Source organism: Panthera onca, chromosome A2, assembly GCF_046562875.1.
Source record: "Panthera onca isolate mPanOnc1 chromosome A2, mPanOnc1 haplotype 2, whole genome shotgun sequence".
In the NCBI taxonomy this organism is placed as follows: domain Eukaryota; kingdom Metazoa; phylum Chordata; class Mammalia; order Carnivora; family Felidae; genus Panthera; species Panthera onca.
In genome coordinates, this window is record NC_138340.1 from 78625119 (window position 1) to 78650318 (window position 25200).

Below are 25200 nucleotides of genomic sequence, written 5' to 3' on the forward strand. Positions count from 1 at the left end.
CTGAGAACCCCGCGCCAAGGCTCGGCTCACGGCAGCGGACCGTGCTGCGCAGGTGCGGAGGGTGGGGGTGCGGCAAGGAGGCGCGCACATGCGCGGGAGGAGACGAAGCGCCGGGGGCTGGTCATCCGAGAAGGGGGCGCGGCGTACGCAGCATGGCGTCCAACATTTACTTGGTTCGCCAGCGGATCAGCCGGCTCGGCCAGGTGGGGCCCGGGGAGGCACCTCCCCTACCCAGCCCCAGCCCACCCCTCGCCTCCCGCGGCCGCCTCTCTTCCGTCTCCGCCTCAGCGCCTCCGCCAGCGGCTCAACCGCCGCCGCCCCGCCCCGTGGCCTCCCGGGCCCGCCTCCCAGAGCCCGCCCCGCCTGCTCTTCCTCGCCGCCCGGCTCCTCGGTCTTGTCGGTCCCCCTCCTCCTCCGACCCGCGGTCCTGACTCTCTCTCCCTCCTTCCCTCAGAGGATGTCCTCCTTCCAGCTCAACCTCAACCCGCTCAAGGAGCCGCTCGGCTTCATCAAGGTCCTCGAGTGGGTGAGTGCAGCCCGCTCAGGCGAGGCCTGGAACCGCGCCGCTGTGACCGTGCCCGCGCCCGCTCTGGCCAGGCCAGCGCCCTCGGCTGGGAGGCGAGGGGCCCCGGGAGCGGGAGCGAGAGCCGGGGCGGCCGGGTCTGCGCGGGCCCCGAGGCCGCCCACCGCCCCCGGGAGGGACGGAACGGGACGGCGGGGAGGGGACGGGGACCGCGGGCTGGGCCTGCGCGGGGCGGGGACGCCGCAGTCCGCGTCGAGTCACGAGTCCCTCGGCCGCCTGGGTCCCGGGCGAAGCCGCCCTCCCACACCGAAGCTCACCCTTGGGTGCTCCCGAGGGAGTCGGAGTTCATATTTTTCTGGTTGCGCTGCTTCCCGCAAGGGAAAAGAAAACTTCCTGTTGCGGTCTAACCGAAACCTGGTGGGTCGGAGTCGCGCCCCGGCCGGCGCTGCCTTCTGCGTGTCCGGTGGAAAGGGCCAGCCCGTGCATTTCTGCCCGGTGCTGACTGCAGGCCGCGCTCCGTCGAAAGCTGGTTGTGCCTTCTCGAAGCGATTGGACGAGCAATCGGTTCTTAGTTTGCTTTTGAGATGGCTCCAAGTTAAAAATGGATAAAAATAAACTGTGGATCAGGGCAGCAGACGGAGGTGGGGGAGAAGGTCTTCTACAAAACGGGTCCAGTCAGTCCGTACCACTCAAACACAGGCTAGGAATCGCTCTCAAGTTTGTTTTAGGTACTTCCAAGTGACATCCGGCGGTCACCTCTTAGTTCTTTCCTGGGAACATTCTCAGTCATTAACATCAAAGGAGATTTATTAATTCGACCTTGGCACTGATCAGTCACTTGGAGGAGTTAGCGAATACATCAGGCTCTGCACATTTGATTCTGATTTCGTGGCGTAGTACATGTTTCAGTGCTGATTTTCAGGCCTGGATTAATAGGCAGCTGGCATCTAGCCACTGCAGCCAAGTTGTTTTTATAGCCAGCAACATTTTACATCCGTAATTCTTTAACCTTATATTTTAGTGATACACTGGTGAAGAGTAAGAACTTCCAGATTCCTATGTTGAATAACTTACTGAGGATGTTTTTTAGAGTAACACAGAAACTCAAAATATGTAATGGGTACTCAAGCTGATTTTCAAAAAGTTTCCTACTTTTCCTCCAAAGTTTTACTTGTCCTCTGAAGAGTGAAATGGTGCTGATTTCACACAAATGTCTACTTTAAAGACATAAATACACACACACACTTAGGGTTCTGTAAACCTAGGTCCAGATTTAAAAAGGAAGAAAAATATTTGAGTATATAAAAATTTGAAATTGCAGGAGGAAAATCATGTTTAATTGGGCTAATCAAATATAAAGGTTAAGAAAAAGTCTTATCTCATTGACGGTTATAAATTTATAATTAAAGTTTTCACTCGATAAATGGGGCACTTGTTTGTATTTGTGCTTGCATTGTTTGTCAGTCTTTTTAAAAACCAAACAGACATAACTTTTTTCCTTAATATTTTAAAGCATTAGTGATAAGTGTATTAGTGCTCATAGGTCTGATATATTTTGAAAAATATATCCTGTTTAAGTTTTTTAAGGAAATAACTGCTTTTAGTTTGAACAACATATTACACAAGATAACCTGATAAATACTTTAATAAAAGTATAGGCAAAGTGTAGTACGTGAAAGAAAGAAATCAGTTGCTTGGAGGAACTAGGGGGGATGTCATAGATGAAAGAACACTTGAAGGATGGGTACTTGTTCACTTGGTGAGGATGTGGGGAGTGGCTTTCCAAGCAAGGGGAGATATGTTCAGTGGTGTGAAAAGTTGAAGCAGCATAGCCCTATTTGAGAACTTAAAGTAGTTGGGGTTGGCTGAAATGGTACTGAAGAGGGTGTGGTTTTAGATGATTCTGAAAGGTTTATAGGGCTTACAGAGTTAGGAGTGTATCCTATGGGCCAATCCTATAGGCCAATCTTATAAAGGTTAATCTTTGATGATCTGGGTCCTTTCTTTAGGAAAATGGATATTTGTGGGGTACAGAATTTGAAGATGTTTATTGGATAGCTTCCATTTAAGCCCAGAATTTCTGCCATTTGGAATGGGGACTCAATTGAAGGGTTTTAAACAAGTGAATAATTAGATTCGCTCTTTAGAAATTCTCATTTGTAATGTATTAGAAAGGTAATAATGGAAGGAAGGGAGACATTAAAATGTATTTGGAGGGAGGATGAAGAAGAGGGAGGACTCGAAGATAACTGCCAAATTTCTGACACAGTTGGTAACGGTACTCTGTCTAAGATCACTAAGGAGAAGGAGCAAATTTTTGGTTGGAGCGCAGTATGCTTTTAGGTATATTGAGTTTGTGGTTTCTAGATTATATAAATGGAGTATCCTTTAAGCAGTTAGCTATATGGATATAGAGTTTGAAAGGTAAGAATGGGCTGGAGATTCAGCAGATATCTGCCAGCAAAGAAGAGAAGAAATGATTAAGAACATGGAGAAAAATAACATCTTGGCCTCACTGTTAGAATCTCAAGAAAAGACTACTATTCTAACAATATCAAGAGGTGCAAGAAAGAGGTTAAGTGAAATATGGACTAAAATGCATACCTTGGTTTTGGTAAGCAGGAGGCTGTTGGTGGCTTTATAAGAGTGGTGTCAGTAAATTCAGAAACCAGATGGTCCTAGGTCAAATGGATATATGGTAAGAAAGTGAAGACAGTGAAAGTGAACCACTATTTGACCTTGAAGGTGAAGAGATTTGGTGGTAACCCATTCTGAAGATGGGAAGGACTGAATGTGTTTGTGGGCTTGAGAGAAGAGACTTGTGAATAGAACTGTTGGAGCTTAAAAAACAGAGGCAGAGAGGAAATGAATGATAAAGTTCTAGAGAAGGGCCCATAGTAGGAATTTTTAAATTTGTTTTGAATGAATTGTTCAAGTTTCATAAAGCATTGATTGAGGTGTGGCTGGTTACCTCTAAAAGCAGTCAATAAATAATGATTATAAACAAATCTAAAGTTTAAAGTTTAAAAAGTTTAAAGTTGCTTTCCATCCCTAAGACTAAAAGAATAATTCCCTAAATTAGCTTATCTCTAGCAAGGTTCTGGAAGATGTTAGACTAAGATATAACCTGATGAAGTGTAACTTTCAAGGGGTTAGATGCCCAGTAAATATTTACTGACAGAATAAAAATAAAATCACCAGAGCAGAAGCATTTGCACTTTGTTTCTAAACTGCAGCCACCGTGTTATATCCCTTCTCTTCCCTCCTTTTTTTTCTAATCTACCTCTGGCACCTAGTAACAGTGACCAGCAATGTCATTGTAGTTCTCTTCATGTGATATGTACTCGGTAAAAGTTGAATTTTTGTTGCACTTCTCTGGGAATAGCAGTACTTCATATGGCTATTGGAACAATTGAATTAATAAATATGTGAACAATTATAATGTACTTGAACAGTTCTTAGAAGGTTTCTCAGGACTGAGATGCTGTGTGTCTAGGAAGACGGTAGACCCAGACAGTGGAGAGAACTGAGCCCATATGACAGACATATATATCTCCTGGTCCTTCAAGATCACTAAATTCTCTATCACATATTTTAATTTTTTTTAATGTTTATTTATTTTTGAGAGAGAGAGACAGAGAGCATGAGTGGGGGAGGGGCAGAGAGAGGGAAACACAGAATCTGAAGCAAACTCCAGGCTCCTAGCTGTCAGCACAGTGCCAGACTTGGGGGCTGGAACGAACAAACTGTGAGATCATGACCTGAGCTGAAGTCGGACGCTTAACCAACTAAGCCACCCATATTTAAACTTTAGAAATGATGTATCATATGCTTTTCACTTGTCTGCTGTTTTCCTGCCTTTAGAAGCCTATCAAAGTGACAATATAAAATTTAAGTAAGAATAAATGCCCCATGTGTAGAAGTAGAACACAGAAGTAAAGTCAAAGATTAATTTTATCAAAGCAGCTTTTTAAAGTATTTAATATTTCTCTGGTAAATTTTTGGTTCTTACTTTAAAGTCAAATATCCCTAATACTTAGACAAAAGTTTTTCATTGAAATTATTTTATTAAAATTTAAAAATATTAAACACTTTGTGTTGGACTTTGTTGCTGCTAACTTGCACAGGTGAACGCTGAACAAATATTTAGCTCTTAATGAATCTAAGTAATGTGCTTTCCTAATTCACACACACAAAATTGTGGAAGAGATACTATTTGGGGAGTATATAAGGAATTATACACTAAGTTGAATTTTAGAATTATTAACCATCTCTCAATATTTTTGTCTGTGGTGGTCAAATGTATTCTAGATGTTAACAGATATTTATTGAGTATACCTGTATGTGCCAGGGTTTTACCTGTATTTTCTCATTTAATCTTCTGATCACCTGTGACAGTCTGTTCTTAGTCATTTTGCTAACTTACCTTTGTGTTTCTAACTGGTCTTTCAATAAATTAATAAATGGATTACCAAAAATTTCAGGCTTAAACACAAAAGCCTAAGTTATCTGAAGTGAATTTTTTTCTTGTTTGTTAGATGTATGTTTATAATAAGATGTTAGGAGTTGAAAGTAAAATGTTCTTGATTCTTTTATCAAGTTTGAATGTTTTTTTCTGATTTTATACATACAATTAACGAGCAAACTCAAAAGACACTTAAAAACATTACTTGGGGACAAATTATGATCCAAGAAAATTAGTGTGAAAAGCAGTAAATACGAAAATCTATAATTCTTTTTTTTTTTTTTTCAACTTTTTTTATTTATTTTTGGGACAGAGAGAGACACAGCATGAGCGGGGGAGGGGCAGAGAGAGAGGGAGACACAGAATTGGAAACAGGCTCCAGGCTCCGAGCCATCAGCCCAGAGCCTGACGCGGGGCTCGAACTCACGGACTCACGGACCGCAAGATCGTGACCTGGCCGAAGTCGGACACTTAACCGACTGCGCCACCCAGGCGCCCCCGAAAATCTATAATTCTTTAAGTTGCATATATCAATTTGTTTAAACAACAAACTTTCAAATACACACAATAGTTAATGTAAAATACTTAAAATTTAGCCATCCTAAGTAAATTATAAAATTTTCGCAAACAGTGGCCATGTTTTATCCTAACTTAATGGTTCAAAAATAGCACAGAGAAGCACCCTAGAAAATACAAATTACTTGTATTGCACAGTGTGGGGGACGGGGCATATATAGACTGCTGCCTCATCCATTTGCTTAATTTTTACATTTTTAGGCTATCTGTTGGTAAGAGACTACCTTTCAGGAAACTTCCCTTTCTCCTAGCCTTGCCATTTGTGTTCACTCCCCTCACCCTATTATAGAAAGGGAAAAAGGATTTCAAATAACGTTTTATGCCCAGCAGGAGACTCTGCACTTAAAGCTTGTTCATAGACTTACAGACTCACCCCTATGTCTCTGTTCTCTGTTTGTTCTACCTGATTCTCACTTATTTACCATGAGAAGCCTTGAAGGGTAGATCGAATGTCATTGTCACAACGTATGTATGCTCTAAGTGCTTTGAGAATACACAAACACACATAACGCATTCACTCCACACATACAAATAGCACTCTGCTAAAATGTAAAAGGGAAAATTAAGAGAACAGAGCAGTCCTCTAATACAATGGTTCTCATAAACTTTGGTCTCAGAACCCCTTTATGCTCCTAAATATTGAGGACCTCAAAGCGCTTTTGTGTCTATTGATATTTGCCACATCACAAATTCAAGCAGAGGCTTTTAAGGGAACGTTTATTTATTTTAAAACACAGTAATAAGTCACTTGAAAGTTTGAATTACACCTATGGCAACAAATACTACCAGTTTTCCTTGAAGTAAAAGGCTCACTTCATTCATTTTTGAGAAAAATAACTGCCAGGTAGCAATGTCTGAATGACTTTTTTTGTCTTTCAGGTAAAAATGGTATTTCATGAAAAAAATCCCAACTAGTTCAGCATATAACTCAGTTATTTAAATGCTTTCCCTGGAGACAACCATAATGTGTAGTTAAAGTGTTTGCACATCCTATTTCATCAAACAGAATATTAAGAAGATTCAAGGGTTGGTGGGGATTTAATCAAAATTACAATTTTTGCTGCTTCATCAAAGACATTCTTAAGTAAAACTGGCTTTTTGTTGTTTTTGTTCTGTAAACTCATGGCAATGAAAGATATTTTCAACATATAATAGTTAGGAGTTAGCAAAAGATTTCTGTTTATTTCACCAGGAACTCTAGTATACTTCTCATGATCCAGATTCTTAAGGGTTATAGAACTGTACTAGCAGGCTGTTTAGAACTTTCTATGATTGTACTTTACAAGCAGATGGACATCTTAAGAAGAGTGTAACTGGCTTCACTCCTCGGTGTACAGTGGGAATAAACTGAAATGGCAGCATCGGTAACAAAACTTTTTAAAAAGGAATGTTTTTAGTAAATGCATCAAGTCTTTAACTCATAAAAATCAATACTTTGGTGCTAGGCATCTAATTGTACTGACTGTAAAGGCAAACATGATATACATGATACTCATATACAATATACTTTTAGGTCTATTTCTTTTTTTTTTTAGGTCTATTTCTGAAGATTTCAGTTATAGCATTTTCTTAGACTGAACTTTGGACAGAAAGAAGTTTAAGTAGATGACATCAGATTAATGATGAAACCAAGTAGCAGTCAGGACCCTGCAACTAGAAATTTGTAAAAAACACCCATACATAGATGAGTACCAGTGTTCCCAATAGAAGCCTCAGTGAGCTGAGCAAGGTCTAGAAATAAGTCTAGGACTGGCACTCTGCTTACAGGCTATAAATAACTCCTTGAAAATACCAGGGGTCTCCAAACTTATTTTTGTCATGAATTCCTATCTGTAAAATTTTGTGCGTGAAGTCCGAGTGTGCATCTATAACTTAGATGCATATTTTACTTTATCAGTATCTGAAGGCATATTATGTCATTCATATTTTTAAATCCTTGTTTTGGATGTGTGTGTGGGGGGGGGTGTGGGTGTGTGTGTGTGTGTAGTGATCTTCTTGTGATCTGATTAAGTAGAATCTATTTTTACCTTGGAATGTAGCTGATGAATATAGCTCATACAAGGGGTTAATGCTTCTGTTTTCTCTTTTGGACATGAATTTTTGTGTCATTAGTCTGTAATTTATATGAAGATGTTTTTAAGCTACTACTGGTCTATTTTTGTGAAGGTTGGTTTGGTTAAAATTCTATAATCGATTCCATAAATCCACTTAGTCAGGCATCCTCACCTTGTGCTACATGAACACTAGAAGGGAAAGAATAGGTGAAGGCATCACTGCCCTCGCATGGTGGGACTCCTCTCACCTTCAGGATACCTAACATACTGTACTGGCATGCGACTCGGACCTACAGATCCAGCATGGGTTTCAGGGTTATATTAATTTCAATAAAATTGTAATTCTGTGTTTAAGTCTAAAAGTAAATATAAGTAGAAGTTCAAATATTTTCTTCCGGTATACCGATTAATCGACCACTGCAGTCTGTTTTGGAGAGTCCTGTTCTAGAGGACAGGCTGAAAGTTCACTCCAAAGTTACAAACCTCAGTGAAGGATCTGCCATGTGTCTAGTACCAGTCTGGTGGGCAGAGAATTAAGTGGTGTTGTGTCTTTGGCAGCTTGAGGCTGTCATAATGAATGTGGAGCCTTTTGACCTGAAGAGAAGCTTGCTGTCATCCTGTCCCTAGATTCTCGCTAGTTTCTCTACAGATGGGTTTTCATGTCAGCAGTTTTAGCCATTCTTCATGGGATAGAGAGGAATGGGAAAATGAGTTTTATAAGTGGTAAGGAAGTAGAAATCAGCATTCCAGTACCCCTCATTTAGACTAGGGGTGCAGACTGAAGTGCACATGGGAACCACCCTTCCAGAGTGAGCAAGTAGGACAAGCTGTCTGGAGGAAAAACAATAGTATATAATCTCATTGATTCCTGGTAACTGACATGCATCCTGAGGATTGTTGGAACAGTAGAGAGTGGCAGCAGCCTGGAAAAAACACAGGTTCTTAATGTGTCATCTGTCACTCAGTTCCACGTGGTTGTTGCTTTATGGGATATCGGTCTGATGCTGCCATATTTTCCCCACAGTAAGGCAAAGCAGGAAATCCAAATTTTTATGTGCCGTATGCTGTTATTAAAATACAACAAATTCACCTTTTTTTATGAATTCTGCAGAAGTATCTGCAGGCCAGGTTTCGTCATGGGCTGCTAGTATATAATTTTGAATCTAAATCAGAACAGCAGTAGAATATAGAGAGAAGTGAGATTGTCATATAATTTATCTTCAGGTTGTTTTGTACTTTATCTAATAAAGTGTGTATCTTGTCCTTTTTTTCCTGTAAGATAAAGACCAGAATTGCAAACATGACATTTATCCTTATAACAAAAATACAGCTTTGAAATGATGGTTATGTAAGACTTAAAATGTTTTATTTGTAGATTATTGGAAATCGATTTTTTCCTTTAATTAAGCAGTTATTTAATGAGCATGTGCTATGTGCCAGACCTTCTGCTGGGTGGGCACCAAAAATCCTGAGTAAGACCAAATGCACAGACGTGACAGTCAGCCAAGGGACAGGAAAAGGCAATAGGGTTAAGAGCGGTCAGCTTTAGTACAGTATGCCATTTATTTACTAACTTTTGTATTTAATGAGAAACTAGTTCTTACTATTTTTGTTTTGGGTTTTTAAATAAGGCAAGACACAAGAAAAGTGCCTATAGTCGAGCTAATGAAGTCTTGGTGGCCCAGGAGACTGAATAGTTCTACCATAAGAAATTGGGTAGGGCTTTAAAGGTGAGCTTGTCAGAGAACAGATTTAGGGGTGAGACAATTCCTGGCAGGTGAAATAAATACATGACGGGTTTCAGGGGTGGTAGTAGTACAGTGTAACAGAGTCTTAACAGTACCTGGCAGGGAAATAGAGCCTATAAACCTAGAAAGATGAGGTCGAGGCTATCTCAGCCATGCCTCTTAGGCCAAATTAAGAGTTTGGGCTTTTTTCTTTTCTTAAATTTAGTTCTGGAGAGCCATTAAGAAAATGCCTTTAAACAGGGGAGTAACGTGACCAGATCTTTATTTCAGATCAGCGTGACATCGCTCTAAAGCACCTGTCCAGTAGAAGCACGATGCAAACTACAAATGCAAGCCACATAATAATTTTAAGTGTGCTACTAGCCACACTAAAATAGTGAAAAGAAACAGCTGAAATTAATTTTAAAAATATATTTTATTTATAAAGCCAAATATTTTCAGTAAGTAATCAATATAAACAACGATGAACTATTTTACCTTTTTATGCTAAATCTTTGTAATTCATTGTCTAATTTACACTTATAGCTGTCTTAATTGGGAAAGCCATTTTTATTTTTCGTTTGTTTATTTGCTTGTTTATTTATTTTCAGTTTACTGTTTTGAGTGAGAGGGCGCGAGCTGGGGAGGGGCACAGGAAGAGGGAGGGAGAGAGAATCCCAAGGAGGCTCCACACTGTCAGCGCAGAGCCTGATGCAGGGCTCAAACTCAGGAACTGTGAGATCATGACCTGAGCCGAAATCAGAGTCAGACGCTTCACTGGCTGAGCCACCCCCAGACAAGCCATTTTTAAAGTGCTCGAGAGGCACACGAGCCCATGCTACGGAAGAGATAGAAATGAGAGGAAGTGTCTGTTGGGTTAGTCCCTGTGAAAAACAGTGAGGGCCTGAACAAAAATAGTGGCAGGAGTGGTGTAGACAAGTAACGAAAGCTTTTAAAAGAATGGCATCATACTGTGTGAAATCTTAGGCAACTTTTCCCCCCATTCAGCGTTAGGTTTCTAGGATTCATCCATATTGACATGGACAGCTATAGTTCATATATTTTTATTGCTATTAAACTTTCCATTATAACTTGATACTTTATTTCATCCCTTTTCCTGTTGCTTCCACTCTTTATATGTATTTTGATATGTAAGCAGTGTCGCTGTGAACATTGTTGTGCATGTCCTGTAGTACACATGGGTAAGAATTTCTCTTAGATCTGTGTACTGGTTGATCCTAATGCTTTGTGACATTATTGCAAATACTTTCACCTGGTTTGTAGCTTGTTTTACATTCGGAGCTGACTTTTGATTTCAAAACTTTCTTTTTCTGTAGTTGAATTTAACAATCTTTAATGGTTAGTGTGTGGTTTTTAATCTTAAGAACTTTTTTTTCTCTCTGGTCACAGATGTTCTTTTATATTATCTTTAAAATTTTTAAGGGGAATTTTACATTTTACATTTGTCTTTAGCCCATCCGGACCATTTATTGAAGTCCTCCTTTATATTAGTTGTCTGTTGCTACCCACCGTAGCACTTAAAACCGCAGACATTTATTATCTCATAATTTCTGTGGGTCAGGAACCTGAGAGTGGCTTAGTCTGGGGGATTCCAGCTTAGGGTCTCCCAGGTTGCAGTCAAGCTGTTGGCTAGGGTTGAGTTCTCTCAAGTGTCCAGCCCACTCACGTGGCTGTCGGCAAGCCTCAGGTGACACACTTCCAGCGTCGCTTACCTGGTTGCTGATAGTCCTTGGTTCCTCATCACAAGAGTCTCTAAGTTGCCTAAGAATCCTTCCAGCATGGCTGCTGGCTTCCCCCAGAACCAATGATTCAAGAGAGTGAGAACGGAAGACAGAAATTGTAGACTCTTTATTACTTCCCATTCCATTATTTGACATCCCATTCCTTCTACCATATTCAGTTTACTAGAAGCAAGTTACTATGTCCAGTCCACATTTAAAGGGAAGAAAATTAATCTTTACCTCTTGAGGGAGGAGTATCAGAGTTTGTGGACATATCTTTAAAACCACCACACTCCTTTCCTTGGTGATCTGCAGCGCCAGCTTTGTTAGATATAATTTATCTAGTTACACACAAGTCTCTTTCTGGCCTCTTTATTGTTCCATTGGTTAAATTTGTATATCCTGTTTCTTTTTTATAATCCTAAATGGTTATATGCCCAGTTTTCTGGTCTTCTGCTTTCAGTCTGTATTCATGTACATTTATGGGTAGAGAGTATCCATTTTTCTGTCTTAACCTGTGAACTCTTAACGGAAGACTCCAAACTCTCTGTTGGACATTACCTCAGACTTTTCCTATCTGTAACCAGATTTCTTTTCATGTATCTTTTTTACAGAAAAGAAGAAATCTCTTGATAGTTATGATCCTGGTTATGACCTGGTTGTAGGCCCTGTATTAATCCGTGAGAGGCATTATATCAGTGTTTAACAGTGTAGCCTTCTGCCCTGAATTTTAGCTATTTGCTAGATGAGTGTCACCTTGAGTAAAACAAGGTCTCTGCCCTCTTTGAGTTTATATTCTAGTGAAAAATGGACAAATACTTAAGTACTATCAGGCAATGGTAATTACAATGGCAGAAAAATAGAGCAGCGTGAATAAAGGGAATAAGTAGCGTGGGTTGGGACATTCTCGCTTGATATAGTGTGGTTAGGAAAGACGTCTCTCATGAAGTCATAGCAGAACCGGGAGCTGTCAGTAGGAAGTGAACCATATATTCCAGGCAGAGAGAATAGCCAGTGCAAAGGCTCTGTAGGAGGAGTTTACCCCTTATCGTTAAGGAATAGCACGGAGACCGTTTTGTGTAGAGAGATTTGGCAAGGGGAAAAGTAGCCACATGTGATCAGAATTATTAAGGGAGGAAAGGATCTTGTAGACCATTAAATGAACTTTGGTTTTTATTCAGAGAGAACTCAGAAGCCACTGGACAGTTTTGAACAAAGGATAAAGTTTTCTGCCTTGTATTTTTAAAAGATCACCCTGGTTGATATATTGCCAGTAGACTGAAGGAGAGACAAGGACAGAAGCAGGAGGATTATTTAGAAGGCTGTTAGAGTATAATTCAGGCAAGAGGTAGTAACGGTGGTTTAGATCAGGATGCTGTGATCACATTCCAAATACGTTTTTTAAATAGAGCCATCAGAATTTGCTGACGGATTGAACTTTTGGCCACTACACCATATATGGGTTGTTTTGTAGAAAATTTAGAAGCTTCAAACAGAAAAAGGAATTATTTTTATCTTCTCTTCAGAAGTGACCACTGTAGGGGCACCTGGGTGGCTCAGTCGGTTAAACATCCGACTTCGGCTCAGGTTATGATCTCACAGTTCGTGAGTTCGAGCCCCGTGTCGGGCTCTGTGCTGACAGCTCAGAGCCTGAAGCCTACTTCTGATTCTGTGTCTCCCTCTCTCTCTGCCCCCACCCCACTCGCACTCTGTCTCTGTCTCTCAAAAATGAATAAATGTTTAAGAAAAAAAAAATTTTTTTAAAGAAGTAACCACTGTTAAAATTTTGATGTATGTTTTTGTAGTTTGTATAATATGCATAGGTGTAGACACATGCACAGTGCATGTGCAAACAAACTTTTTGGGCTCAGATTCACTACCCCAAGATCAAGAGTCACACATTTTACTAACTGAGCCAACCAGGCACCCCATAAACCTACTTTATATGTAGTGATTATTTTTCAGTATCATTGAATATTCCCCAACATTTTAATGACTGCATAATGTTCTGTCTTGTGAATGAATTACAGTTTATTTGATTCCATATCAGCATTTAGGATGCTTCCAGTTTTTTCCTGTTATGTATAGCATTGGACAGAGCATCATTACCTTCTTGTAAGTATATGCATGATCAGGAAAACAAATTTCCAAGAACTTTTTGAGACCTGGAAATACTCAAAAATGAAGTCGTACAAGCTGATGAAATAGCATCTCCTCGTCGCTTACCACTCTCTTGGCTTTACAGTTACCATTAGGTTCCAAATAAAAATGCCTCCAATTCACCCCTTTTGATTTTGATTCTAAAACACAACTTCCTCTGAATTTCATACTAATGTTTAGTAGGTACACTGAAGTAGGAGCAAAAGAATTATATGGGCTGGTGTACTAACTTCTTGTTGACAATTGCAAATAAACTTTTTAAATGTTTTTCCCTGTCTATATTTAATTTGTAATGAAGAATTTCTGGAATGCTAGTGAGCCAGTTTCTAATAATCAACATATTTAAAGTTTTAATGACCCATGTTTTGGGTACAGTAATGCTTCTTCCCCTTTTTTTGGTCTCACTTTGTATAGATTGCTTCTATCTTTGCTTTTGCCACCTGTGGAGGTTTTAAGGGCAAAACAGAAATTCAACTGACTTGTCATAAAGGTAACGAAAATAAAACGATTACAGCTGCTTTTGCCTATCCATTCAGGTAAGATATTTGTTTGTTTTTATGGTTAACAGCTCTTTTTACTTCATGTTGATTCTTTAAGGTTTCCAGCAATTTATTGATCTTGGGGAGTACAAAATTTGAAATTGCACGCCTGCTTCGTTTGTAAGTGGTGATCATTGCTACACAGGCTGTGGTACATAGACCAGTGCCTGTTTGCAAACTGTCTTCCTGGCCTGTGATGAAGTATAGAAAATGAGAGTAAGCATTTAGAAACTTTTATATGACCTTGCCTTGACATTTTACTCTGTCATCCCACGATAGATTGCTCCGTCACCTTTGTGTGAGAAGCAAACACAACTTAAGAAAATTCCGAATTTTTCATGTATTTGCAATTCCTAAATAATAGTATTCTTTATATAATTTTAAGACACGTACTCAATGTAAAGTGAGGAGTTTCTATGTTTCTTTATTTTCTTACTCTCCAAGTAAAATTAATATTTTGTTGTGAATTCTTCTGTTGAAAGTGTTTATTGAATACGTCTTATGTTTAAACCATGGTGTAAATCTTCCGTCTACTACTTACTTGACATTTCTAAGACTCAAGATTTCTATCCATTGAGTTGGAATCTTACCTTGTAAAGTTGTTTTGATGATTAAATAAAACCTTACACTAAAAATAGGTCAAATAGCAAGGGCCTGGTCATCAATCATTGTCTCTCCATCTCCCAACTCTTCTCTTATAAAGCTGCTATATGAGGAACTGTTACGGCATCTTTAGTGATAAATGCTTTTGCAGTTTATAGATAAGGAAATGTAAAAGCAATCTAAAGTTAGCAGCTAATTAATCTAGGGTTAAAATGTGAATCATAATTGGCTCTCCTGGTGCCAGTTACACAGACTCTGCCTCCTGTAGTGGTGTATCATGTCTCAAATTGCAAACTGTTTTCTATTAGCTCTCTTAATCTGCTAAATTTGTATTGCAGGAAGATAGTGTCTGAGTGTGAAGTGTTTAATTCAGTCTGTATTCAGTCTATCATAAACCAATGACCAGGCATAATTTGTAATTTAGGTACATTTCTTAGGAAGTTTTTAATTTAAATATTTGAATTTTCCTCTCTTCTTCCCCAAAGGAAAATACATTTTTGTGATACATTTTGGGAGTGTTTTTGAAATGTCATTTCAATATTCTGCCTATGTATTTCTGTCTTTGTTGGGAGAATCTGAATAATTCACAAATTTATTTGAGCCTTTTTTTTAATAGGTTGAATGAAGCATCATTTGATGCAATTCCAGATGCAAACGTGTGTGATATAAATTGGAAAAATTATGTCCTTATTGGAGATTACTCTTCTTCTGCACAATTCTACGTTACATTTGCAGTCTTTGTCTTCCTGTACTGCTTAGCTGCCCTTCTGCTCTATGTTGGTTATACGAACCTATATCGGGATAGTCGAAAACTTCCCATGATTGTAAGTAATCACTTTATTTTTATACAAAAATCATCTGTATGAGATAAGCATACATCATATTTGGAGTCAAATAAAGGTTTTCTTACACTGGAAATGAAAGTTCTCGGCTTAACCCAGTTCAGCATACTTTGATTTGTGTGAACATGAGATTCAGCTTTCTCTGGTTGTCACATTGAACCCAACTCTTGGAGCGTATTTGCAGCACTTTCTCCGTACTCCGGGGAATACAGAGGTCTGTTTATTTCTAACTCGACTTTAACATGAAAGATCTCAAATATATAGAGCATATTAGGTTGCAAGTAGTAGAGAAATTAAGTGAAAATTAATGCCTTTGATTTGAGGGATTGCTGACCATACCAGTAGTCTCATGACTGTGTTCCTACTCCTTATTTTTTTCCTCTCTTTTCAAAGACCCCCTTTATCCCTCTACAATGTTTTATTGAACTTAGTAGTCTATATCAGAAATCAGCAAACTGTGGCCCATAGCCACATCTGACTCTTTTTTTTTTTTTTAATAAAGTTTTTTTGTAACACAGCCATACCCAAACATTTACATACTGTCTATAACTGCTTTCATGTCACAGTGGCAGAGTTATATAGTTGTAAGAGAGACCAAAAATATCTACTCTCTGGCCCATTTCAGGAAAAGTTTGCTGACTCCTTGTCTGTATTCCTAAATTCCTTCATTTAAAATCTGACCCAGATAATTCTATAAGAATAGGGGATTCAGCATTAGTGATGTTCATGCTAATTTTGAATCTTGGAGATGGCAACAAAGGATTTGGATTTGAAGTCCTAACACCATTTTTTGGCTTCAGAGTCTACTGAGCTAGAAATAAAAATAGTCTCTGAGATTTAGGTAGTAGAATCTTTGGATTATTGGTACAGATGCAGAGATAAGCCATGGTTTTAAGCTAGGCATCCACAACAAAAGAATAACTACAAAGTCAGTGTTAGTGTTATTTACTTCAACAGAGAACAGAGGTGTTTTTGTGATACTGGTCATTTATATCTTGAGAAAACACTGTCATCTGCTAATTATTTGTGAAGTTACTTTAAGGGAAAGACTGTTTGAGTAAAGAAATTATTAAATAAGATAACAGGTTTTATTTGTTATTTATTTTTAATTTTTGCTGCCTGGATCATAGGAATGCAAATGGTAAGTAAGGAAAGAAACAGTCTGTTAAAATTCTTATCTATTTGGTTTCTTATATTTGAGAAGAGATTCTTAATCCTCATGTTTTCGTAAAATATTTTCTTGGATATCTTTCAAAAAGATAGACATGAACTATTGTAATTTGCAGTGCTTAATCAATAGAAATTACATATTAAGAATCTGTGACTTCCCGGGGTGCCTGGGTGATTCAGTTGGTTAAGGGTCAGACTCTTGGTTTCGGCTGAGTTCATGATCTTTCTCGAGACATAAAAAGGAATTATGAAAGGGACGCCTGGGTGGCTCAGTCGGTTAAGCATCCAACTTTGGCTCAGGTCATGATCTCGCAGTTTGTGAGTAGGAGCCCCACGTTGGGCTCTGTGCTGACAGCTCAGAGCCTGGAGTCTGCTTCTGATTCTGTGTCTCCCTCTCTCTCTGCCCCTCCTCCACTTGTGTTCTGTCTCTCTCTGCATCTCAAAAGTAAATAAACATAATAAAAAAAATTTTTTAAAGGAGTTGTGATGATCATAGAGATATTATATCTTGTTAAAATTCCTTTTTTTTTTTTTTTAAGTTTATTTATTTTGGGAGAGAGCAAGTGAGGGTGAGCAGGGGAGGGGCAGAAAGAGAGAGGAAGAGAGAGAATCTCAAGCAGGCTCAGCATTGTCAGTGTGGAGCCTGATATGGGGCTCAATCTCATGAGGTATGAGATCATGACCTGAGCTGAAATCAAGAGCCATGTGCTTAACTGACTAAGCCACCAGGCACCCTAGTTAAAATTCTTTTTTTTTTTTTAAGTGTATTTATTTTGAGAGAGAGCACGAGAGTGAGAGCAAGCACGAGTGGGGGAGGGGCAGAGAGCGAAGGAGAGAGAGAATCCCAAGCAGGCTCCACTCTGTCAGCACAGAGCCTGAAGCAAGGCTCAGTCTCACGAACCATGAGATCATGACCTGAGCTGAGATCGAATCAAACACGTAACCAACTGAGCCACCCAGGTGCCCCTAAAATTCTTCATAATTTAAGTATTAAAGACATTTCTTGCCATTTTGTTATTATTCCAACAAATTTTTAACTCTAGCAAATGAGCCTTTTATTTTTCATATTTTGTTTTATGAGCTTTTAAAAATCACACTTTCTGAAAGCAGCATCTAAATCTTTTTTGTAGAGGGTTTTTCTAATAAAAACTATAAAACTGTGATCTAGTTGCATCATTCAGAAAGCCAGAAGTAATTTTCCATCTCAGTGATCAATTAGTGGTCATAGAGAGATAATCCAGAACTAGCTATTTTAAGTGGCTTATTGTTACTGTAATATATAAAGGATGCTTCTTGTCTGTAAAAATTCAAGCTTCTAAATTAAATTTTGAATTCTACTTTTAACCATATAAATGAAAAAAGTTTTCTTGAGATAACCAAGTTTAAAATATAGCCAAATACAACATTAAGTGTTTTAAGTACTCTTTGCTAATGAGGGCATGCTTTTTTGGTGATATTCTCAATTCTCTGCTAAGGTATTTCTAGGAGCATTTCAATTGTGACTTACTCCCCTTTTTAAGTAAATGTAGCACTTTTTTGGTGTTAAATAGCAGGAGCTTAAGGGTTCTACATGCAGAGAAGCAGAAATAAAAAATGAAACCAAACAAAGATAAGTATCCCAAATCCTAAAACTCTGGTATGAATCATATCCTCCTGATTTATTGGTGGGACCAAGGCTGCCATAGGCAGTTACCAGTTGTGCACTATAGAACTGCAGGTGCACCATTCAGATGGATTGCATCCTAAAGCCAGGGCCCTCAGAAGGACAGAAATTATCTTCAGAGGTCCACATTTCCCACCCACCCCCCCAGGTTACTTTGTGCATCATTTTCAGAAAAGTTACCTGCTTTTGAAATGTAGAATGTCATGCCAACAGCAAAGTAGATTTAAATGTAGAATGTCATGCCAACAGCAAAGTAGATTTAAAGAGCGTAATCAGAAAAAAAAAAAAAAAAAAATCAGTGTTAGGGCATCTGGATGGCTCAGTTGGTTAAGCATCTGACTTTAGCTCAGGTCCTGATCTCACGGTTCATGAGTTCAAACCCCTCATCTGGCTCTCTGCTGTCAGCGTGATTCACTCTCTCTCCAAAATAAACAAACATTTAAAAAAGAAAAGAAAAAAATCAATGTGTCTTTTAATTAGGAATTTGGAAGGAAGAAACCTGGAAATCAAAAGAATTTGACATATATTGGGTAAAGCTATGAACTTTAGCCCAGAGAGAACTTGTTTAAGGTCTGATAACCTTAGACTATTTATCAGTTCTCCAAAAGGCATTGTATTTCTACAGTGTTTCTAAGTGTTTAGAAAATGTCTATTTGGAAGGCACCTGGGGGGCTCAGTCAGTTAAGCTTCTGACTCTTGATTTTTGTCTCAGGTCATGATCTCATGGTGGTAAAATTGAGCCCCACATCAGGTTCTGCACTGGCATGGAGCCTGCTTAAGATTCTCTCTCCCTCTTCCTCTCCCTCCCTCTTTCTCTCAAAAGAAAAAAAAAGAAAAAGAAAAAGAAAGTCTATCTGCAACAAAAGTGCAGCCAGAAGTGCAGAAGCAAAAAGGAAAGCACCCCCACGGTACAAAAAATTTAAGCTGTATTTCTGTCCTTTTTTCTTTGATCTACCTTTTTTCGAAAGAAGACCAGAAGCACTGGAAAGCTCACATGCAAAATGCAGATAAATACCTCCATCCTTGTAAAATTAGTCATTGTTTTTGGTTCTCTCATCACAAGGCATTTACTCCTTGCCATCCTGACCTGGTGGACAAGCTATATATAGTAGTTTCTGTATGTTGGGAGTGGTTACTGGTGTGCAGTCTAAATAAATGACTACAAGCTGGTTGGGAAAAGTAATTAAAAACTAATCAGGTTGACGTGAAAAACAAAACACCTCTGTGGTGGGCTCCAGAACCCATTTCTGAGCTTGTGGAGACTTTTGCTGCAGATGTGAAGGAACTCTTAGCTTCAGGTGCATTGAGGTGCTAAGAATACACAACGTTTGAAGATACAGATTTTACATTATTCCACTTTGGTGGTTAATTTACAAGAAAACCAAACAAGGGAGGACTTAAACTTTATATTATACAAATGCAGTCCTATTAGAAATGTAATAAGTAGCAAAGACTTTAGTAGAAAATTACTAGTGAGAAGATGTCTTGAGAGATTTTTTGTTGTTGTTGTTCTTAATATAATGAGTATCCTTAAAATTTGGGGATCACGAATTTTAAAATAAACAAATCATCCTGGATGCATGCTTTTCACCATTTCATTATCCAAATCATGGACAGCTAGATTTTTTTTTTTTTAAGTTTTTTATTTTCATTCCAGTCTTGGAGAATTAGATTTAACTGAAGTTAGAGTTTTGCCAAAACAGTATGAGAAAGCAGGGGAAGTCGAGGAAATTGAGAGTGTGTGCAAGGGGTTGTAATGAGGGACCGTAGAATAGAAGTTAAGGGGGAAATGAGAACATGAGTAAAACTGAGAGACAGTTAAAAGTGGTGAGATCAGATTATAGGTCTCAGTGGTATCAAAGGATTTTTGCAGTTGGGATGCCTGAGGGAGTGAGCTGGAAAGAGAGGTGATGTTGGGAAGTGGGGTGAGTGAAACTGAAATTAGGGAGGGGTAGAGTGGTTTGGTGATTGACAGGGTCTGAGATATGATCCTGGGAGTGAGCGGCTTAGTTAAGGTTCTGGTGAGGGCTACGTGAAACCGATTTCTCCTGTCAAAATCTTGAGACTCCTGGGGCACCTGGGCGGCTCAGTTGGTTGAGTGTCTGAACCCTGATTTCGGCTCAGGCATGAGCCGAATGTGGGATGATGTGGGATCAAGCCCCCCATCCGGTTCCATGCTGCTTGGGATTCTCTTTCTCCCTCTGCCCCTCTCCCCTGCTTACACATGCTCTCTCTCTCAATTAAAAAAAATAAAATTAAAAATAATCTCAGACTTGTAAGGAGATGACTAAGTCTTGTTCACTGTAGTAGCTCAGGCACTGGACTAGTAATAGTAAACAGGTGTACAATGTTCACTGTGCTCTTCATTATTAACTCATACTTATTTTTGCTTTAGGACTTCGTTGTTACTCTTGTTGCCACTTTTCTGTGGTTGGTGAGCACTTCAGCCTGGGCTAAAGCTCTCACAGATATTAAAATAGCTACCGGTCCCGGTATTGTCAAGGAACTTCAGCCTTGTAACCATCAAGTGACGTGTTATTTCGGCTCTGTGACTAGTATGGGATCCCTAAATGTGTCTGTGGTATGTATGCAGTATTTGTAAGATATTTTCTTTGACTTAGAAAAATTTTACCAGTAATATAAGAAAGCAATAGTTTTTACTAAATCTCTGGATATATTGTTTTTATTTTTACTAAGCTATCAGGATCCTAGTTACCAGACAGTCTTTACCTTTGTTACAGTGAAGAAAAGTGTGTTAAGAAAACTACTACTTGCTAAACAGGTTTGAACAAGATCATGTTTGAGTCTTTTTCATTAAAATCGAGTAGGCAAGACTTCTACCTGAAGGGCACTAACACTTATAAAGACTATGTGTCAGACATTGTGCTAAGGGCGTTACATTCATCTTGTTTAAGTTATCCAATAATCCGAAGAGGAATGTGGGAGCTAGTATCATTATCTTCATTTTTACAACTGGGAGAAAAAGTAGCTCATGTCTTAATTTGCCCAAGTGACACAACTGGGAAGTTGGCCAGCCAAGGTGTCGACCACATCTGACTTTAGAGCCTGTTCTCTAATCCCACGTGCACTGGGGTCTATGAAAGTCTTACTTTCATGGTTTCTTAAATGATCTTTAAAAATTGGTGTATGTAAATTTAAATAATATTTAGTCTGCCATCTTACTAAAATACAGATAAATGTATTACTAAATACGTTGTCAATATGCTGATTATATTATGTTTAAGGAAGTCGATCTTTTCAAGAAAATATTTTTCCAGTGGATAAGTCAGCACTGCCTTGTAAAGCATTTGGGCTGAATTTTTGTGTTACAACTATGATTTAAAAGTCCCTTTTTTGCATTTATATTGACCATGATCTGAGATGCACAATTTCCAAAGTGTTTTTGTAAGCAAATATGCAAAAAATATAAAGCATTTGGCCTTCGGTAATACAATATTACTCTCAAGCTCTTTACCCCCTCTTCCATCAGAAGTCATTATTCTTATATTTATTTAAAAAAAAAAACGAAAAAAGGTTAGCTTCAGTTTATTCATCTCTGATCTTGTCAGATTTGTAACTGGGAAGACCATTTCCATTATACTGATCGCCATAGGATGTGAAGTAAAGTTCTTGTTACGTTGACCACCGTAGGATGTGAAGTAAAGTTCTTGTTACGTTGACCACCGTAGGATGTGAAGTAAAGTTCTTGTTACGTTGACCACTGTAGGATGTGAAGTAAAGTTCTTGTGTGAACGCCTTTCTCTCTGGCTGCAGCTGTTGGAGTAGGAGAGATAGTAGCAGTGGGGGAGAAAGGAGGGAAATATAAGAGTCCCAGGGGCAGTTTACAACCATTCAGGTGGAGAAAAGTGAAAGCTCCCGAGGAAAGAAGCAAGGATTCCTGCTCCCAGTCACCTTCACCTTCACCGGGAAGCGCTGAAGTCTAATGACAAAGTAGTGATAGGAGGGTCAGACATACTTTTTCTTAAACTTAATCCCATCTTTTTGGTAATGATGAGCATGGCAAGGTAAGGTTTCTTTTAGTCATGATTTCATAGGTTACAGATTTAGAGATTTTAGCTTCATTTCATTGGGAATAAGTCATTATATACTCAGATTTGGCACTGAAATGGAAAATCTTCGTTTTTTTTATTCTTTATCTGTAGTTTAAATTGTAAATGAAATCATGGTGTTCTGCCTAGGAATGTTAAATATTCAAAGGAAAACTAAGATGGGTATAAATTTTTAAGTAGATACTAGATTTTCATGTTTATTTTTCTCTTCCTTAGATCTTTGGCTTTCTGAATATGATACTTTGGGGAGGAAATGCGTGGTTTGTGTACAAGGAGACCAGTTTACACAGTCCATCAAATACTTCTGCTTCCCACAGCCAAGGAGGTATTCCACCTCCTTCTGGAATATAATTAAAGGGAAAAATACACTGTATGAAACATATGTCTATACTTTGATCTGTTGCCAACATCTTGAGAAGCATTATTTGTTTCTAATAAAAGTAATGGTTTTTTCAATAAATTGGTGGGTTTGAAATTTTGCTGCTTTTTTATATAAAGCCTGTGCCTTTCCTAGAAATTTAAGATGTAAATGTATTCTCACATGTAAATTTGAAAATTCAGGGGCCTATTATGAGATGATACACATTTTTAAATGACTGGTTATTTCTTTACTAAGTTGTTTGCCTTCCAAAGTGTTTACACCTTAAGCCTTAACATATGTCTTCACTCAGAAAAGAGTTACATTGTCATATCATAATAGGAGGAAAATCTCTATTTGGAATATACACTACTGTAAGTTTGTACAGATCATATATCTAAGACCTGTCTTTGTTTGAGAAAGCCTTGATTACATAAATCATATTTAGAAAAAACATTTAGTTCAGAATTTGTATCTGAACATTGTTTATATGTTATGAAAAACTTTTAATTGCAAAGACTGGTTGTATGTTTTATTTCTGTTTTTCTAAGTGACCTACAGTACTTAATAGGTGTACTAAATTTGTTTTGGAAATGGGGTTTGGAAATTTCTGATAGATGTATAGCTAAGTTAGTGATTCTTTTGCATGAGGCAGAAGCTTCCATTATGCTGGTTGTTTAATAGACTTGCTATAGAAGTAGAAAGAACGTGGTTCAACTCGGGATTTTGATATGTCTGGGCATTACTCTCAGTGGTATTTGTCTGCTGTCCTTTGTTGCTCATGCCACTTAAGTGCAGGCTGAGACCTAGTCTCCTTGCAAGCAGAAAAATAAGCCACCTGTTCTTGCAGACCCTTTTATAGGGTTAAAACAATTAAGATTGCCTTTCACTTTTGAAACATTTAACCTTTAGATTCAATGAAGTTACTATTTTGAGTGTGTAGCATTGATATTGTGAAAATAAATGCAATTTGGATTTCATGTTTCTTCATGTTCATTCTTCTTGCACAATTGGATGATTAAGGAATTATGCATCATAAACAAGAATTTAAGTGAGCTGTATTATGGGTGCACTGTCTTTGCACACACATTTGGGTATATTCTGAATGCAGGGATTATTCACATTTTGCTTTCTAATCTTTTGTGTTGTACAGGGCCAGATTTCTCATTCTTACCACATGACTGTTTATATGTGAAGCACATCTTGCTGTTGCCTTATTTTTGTTGCTTTTGTTCATGGCAAGAATTGTCAGTATGAGAATGTATATCTTTTATGCAACAAACTTAATAAAGAAGTTAAAAGAAAGAGTGCACTGATTGTTATATTACAAAGAAACCTTCATCTTAAAGGCAGGAGCAACACAAAATGGAATTGATTTCCAAAGTAGGAAATAGAATATCATAATAGTTTTTTTAAATGTTTGGCAAGAGGGGCGCTTGGGTGGCTCAGTTGGTTAAGCGTCCGACTGTTATTTCAGCTCAGGTCATGATCTCACTGTTGTGAGATGGAGCCCTGCGTAGGGCTCTATGCTGGGCATGGAACCTGCTTAAGATTCTCTCTCTCCCTCTGCCCTTACCCTGCTCTCTCTCTCTCTCAAAAACAAACAAACAAACAAAAAAATTAGCAAGAAATAAAAGAGACAAAAATGATTTGGAGACCCTGGTTCTATCCTTTTTTCTTTCACTCTTGTTTAAAAAATGCTTTGTAAGTTTCAAGTTAAGTTTTCCTGATAAACTTTTTCTCATTGTCCATTATTAGGCAGCAGAGGTTCTTGATTAAGATTATATGCCCTGGAATCAAACGCCTGTAAATTTGAATCGTAGCTTCACCGCATACTAGCTAGTTAACTTTAGGCAAATTAGTTAACCTTCTGTGTGCCTTGATTTGCTTATCTGAAAAATGGGAATAAGTACTGACCTCAAAGAGTGTTCCTGAGGATGAAATAGTAAATGTAAAGTCCGTAGAACAGTGTTCAGCAGTAGGTGCCTTGTAAATGTTGGCTCTGATTACTAGCTTTTGAAAGCATCTGCTACAGTATGCCCTAGAGCTGGAGAGGGAAAGGTTGTGGTCTTGGGCACAGACGCAAGATAAGCTTCAAGATTACATGGGTCTCCCTTTATATTCCTCAAAGAGTCCTGGATGTTTGAGCATTTATTTTTCTGTTGGGTGGTGGTTGTACATAAAGTTAATGACATCAAAAGTTCATAGCTATTGAGATTACAGTAAATCCAGAAAGGAGTCCATCCTGTTGCGTTTTCACTTTCCAGTTTTGATTCTGATTTTGAGTCAACCTGACAGGGTTAAGCAATGTATAAGTTACTGTCCAGGACACAGGCAATAAAAGCTTTGGGGAGCCTGGCTGGCTCTGTCAGTGGAGCATGTGACTCTTGACGTCAGGGTTGTGAGTTGCAGCCTCACGTTGGAAATGGAGATTACTTAAAAATAAAATCTTTTTTTAAAAAAGTAAAAGCTTTGACTTACTTGGTGGTAGGACGCAGAGAATTATTTATAAACAGCATCATTGCTAATGTTTTCACGAATTGAGGTCATTGGATATGGATACTTAAAGTAATTTTTTACCTGCTGTAAATGCTTTTGCTTGTTACGTGCTTTATGTTTCACACTTAATTTAACAATTTTTAACTATGGGGGCGCCTGGGTGGCTCAGTCGGTTAAGCATCCGACTTCGGCTCAGGTCATGATCTCAC

General features: G+C 38.6%; 1 protein-coding gene and 1 long non-coding RNA gene across 2 annotated transcripts; both read left to right on the top strand.

Annotated features, from left to right (window-relative positions):
* The first annotated feature begins 86 nt into the window (after positions 1-86).
* On the top strand, positions 87-23797 carry SYPL1 (synaptophysin like 1). The gene is made up of 6 exons (XM_060632271.3): positions 87-203; positions 455-526; positions 13662-13783; positions 15006-15213; positions 20460-20645; positions 22351-23797. Exons 1-6 carry the CDS (start codon positions 153-155, stop codon positions 22483-22485), a joined length of 774 nt encoding a protein of 257 aa, XP_060488254.1. The 5' UTR covers positions 87-152; the 3' UTR covers positions 22486-23797.
* LOC145715299 (uncharacterized) lies at positions 1047-11615 on the top strand. The gene is made up of 2 exons (XR_014137292.1): positions 1047-5235; positions 5481-11615. It is a non-coding gene; the product is annotated as an uncharacterized LOC145715299 (long non-coding RNA).
* Positions 23798-25200: the final 1403 nt, after the last annotated feature.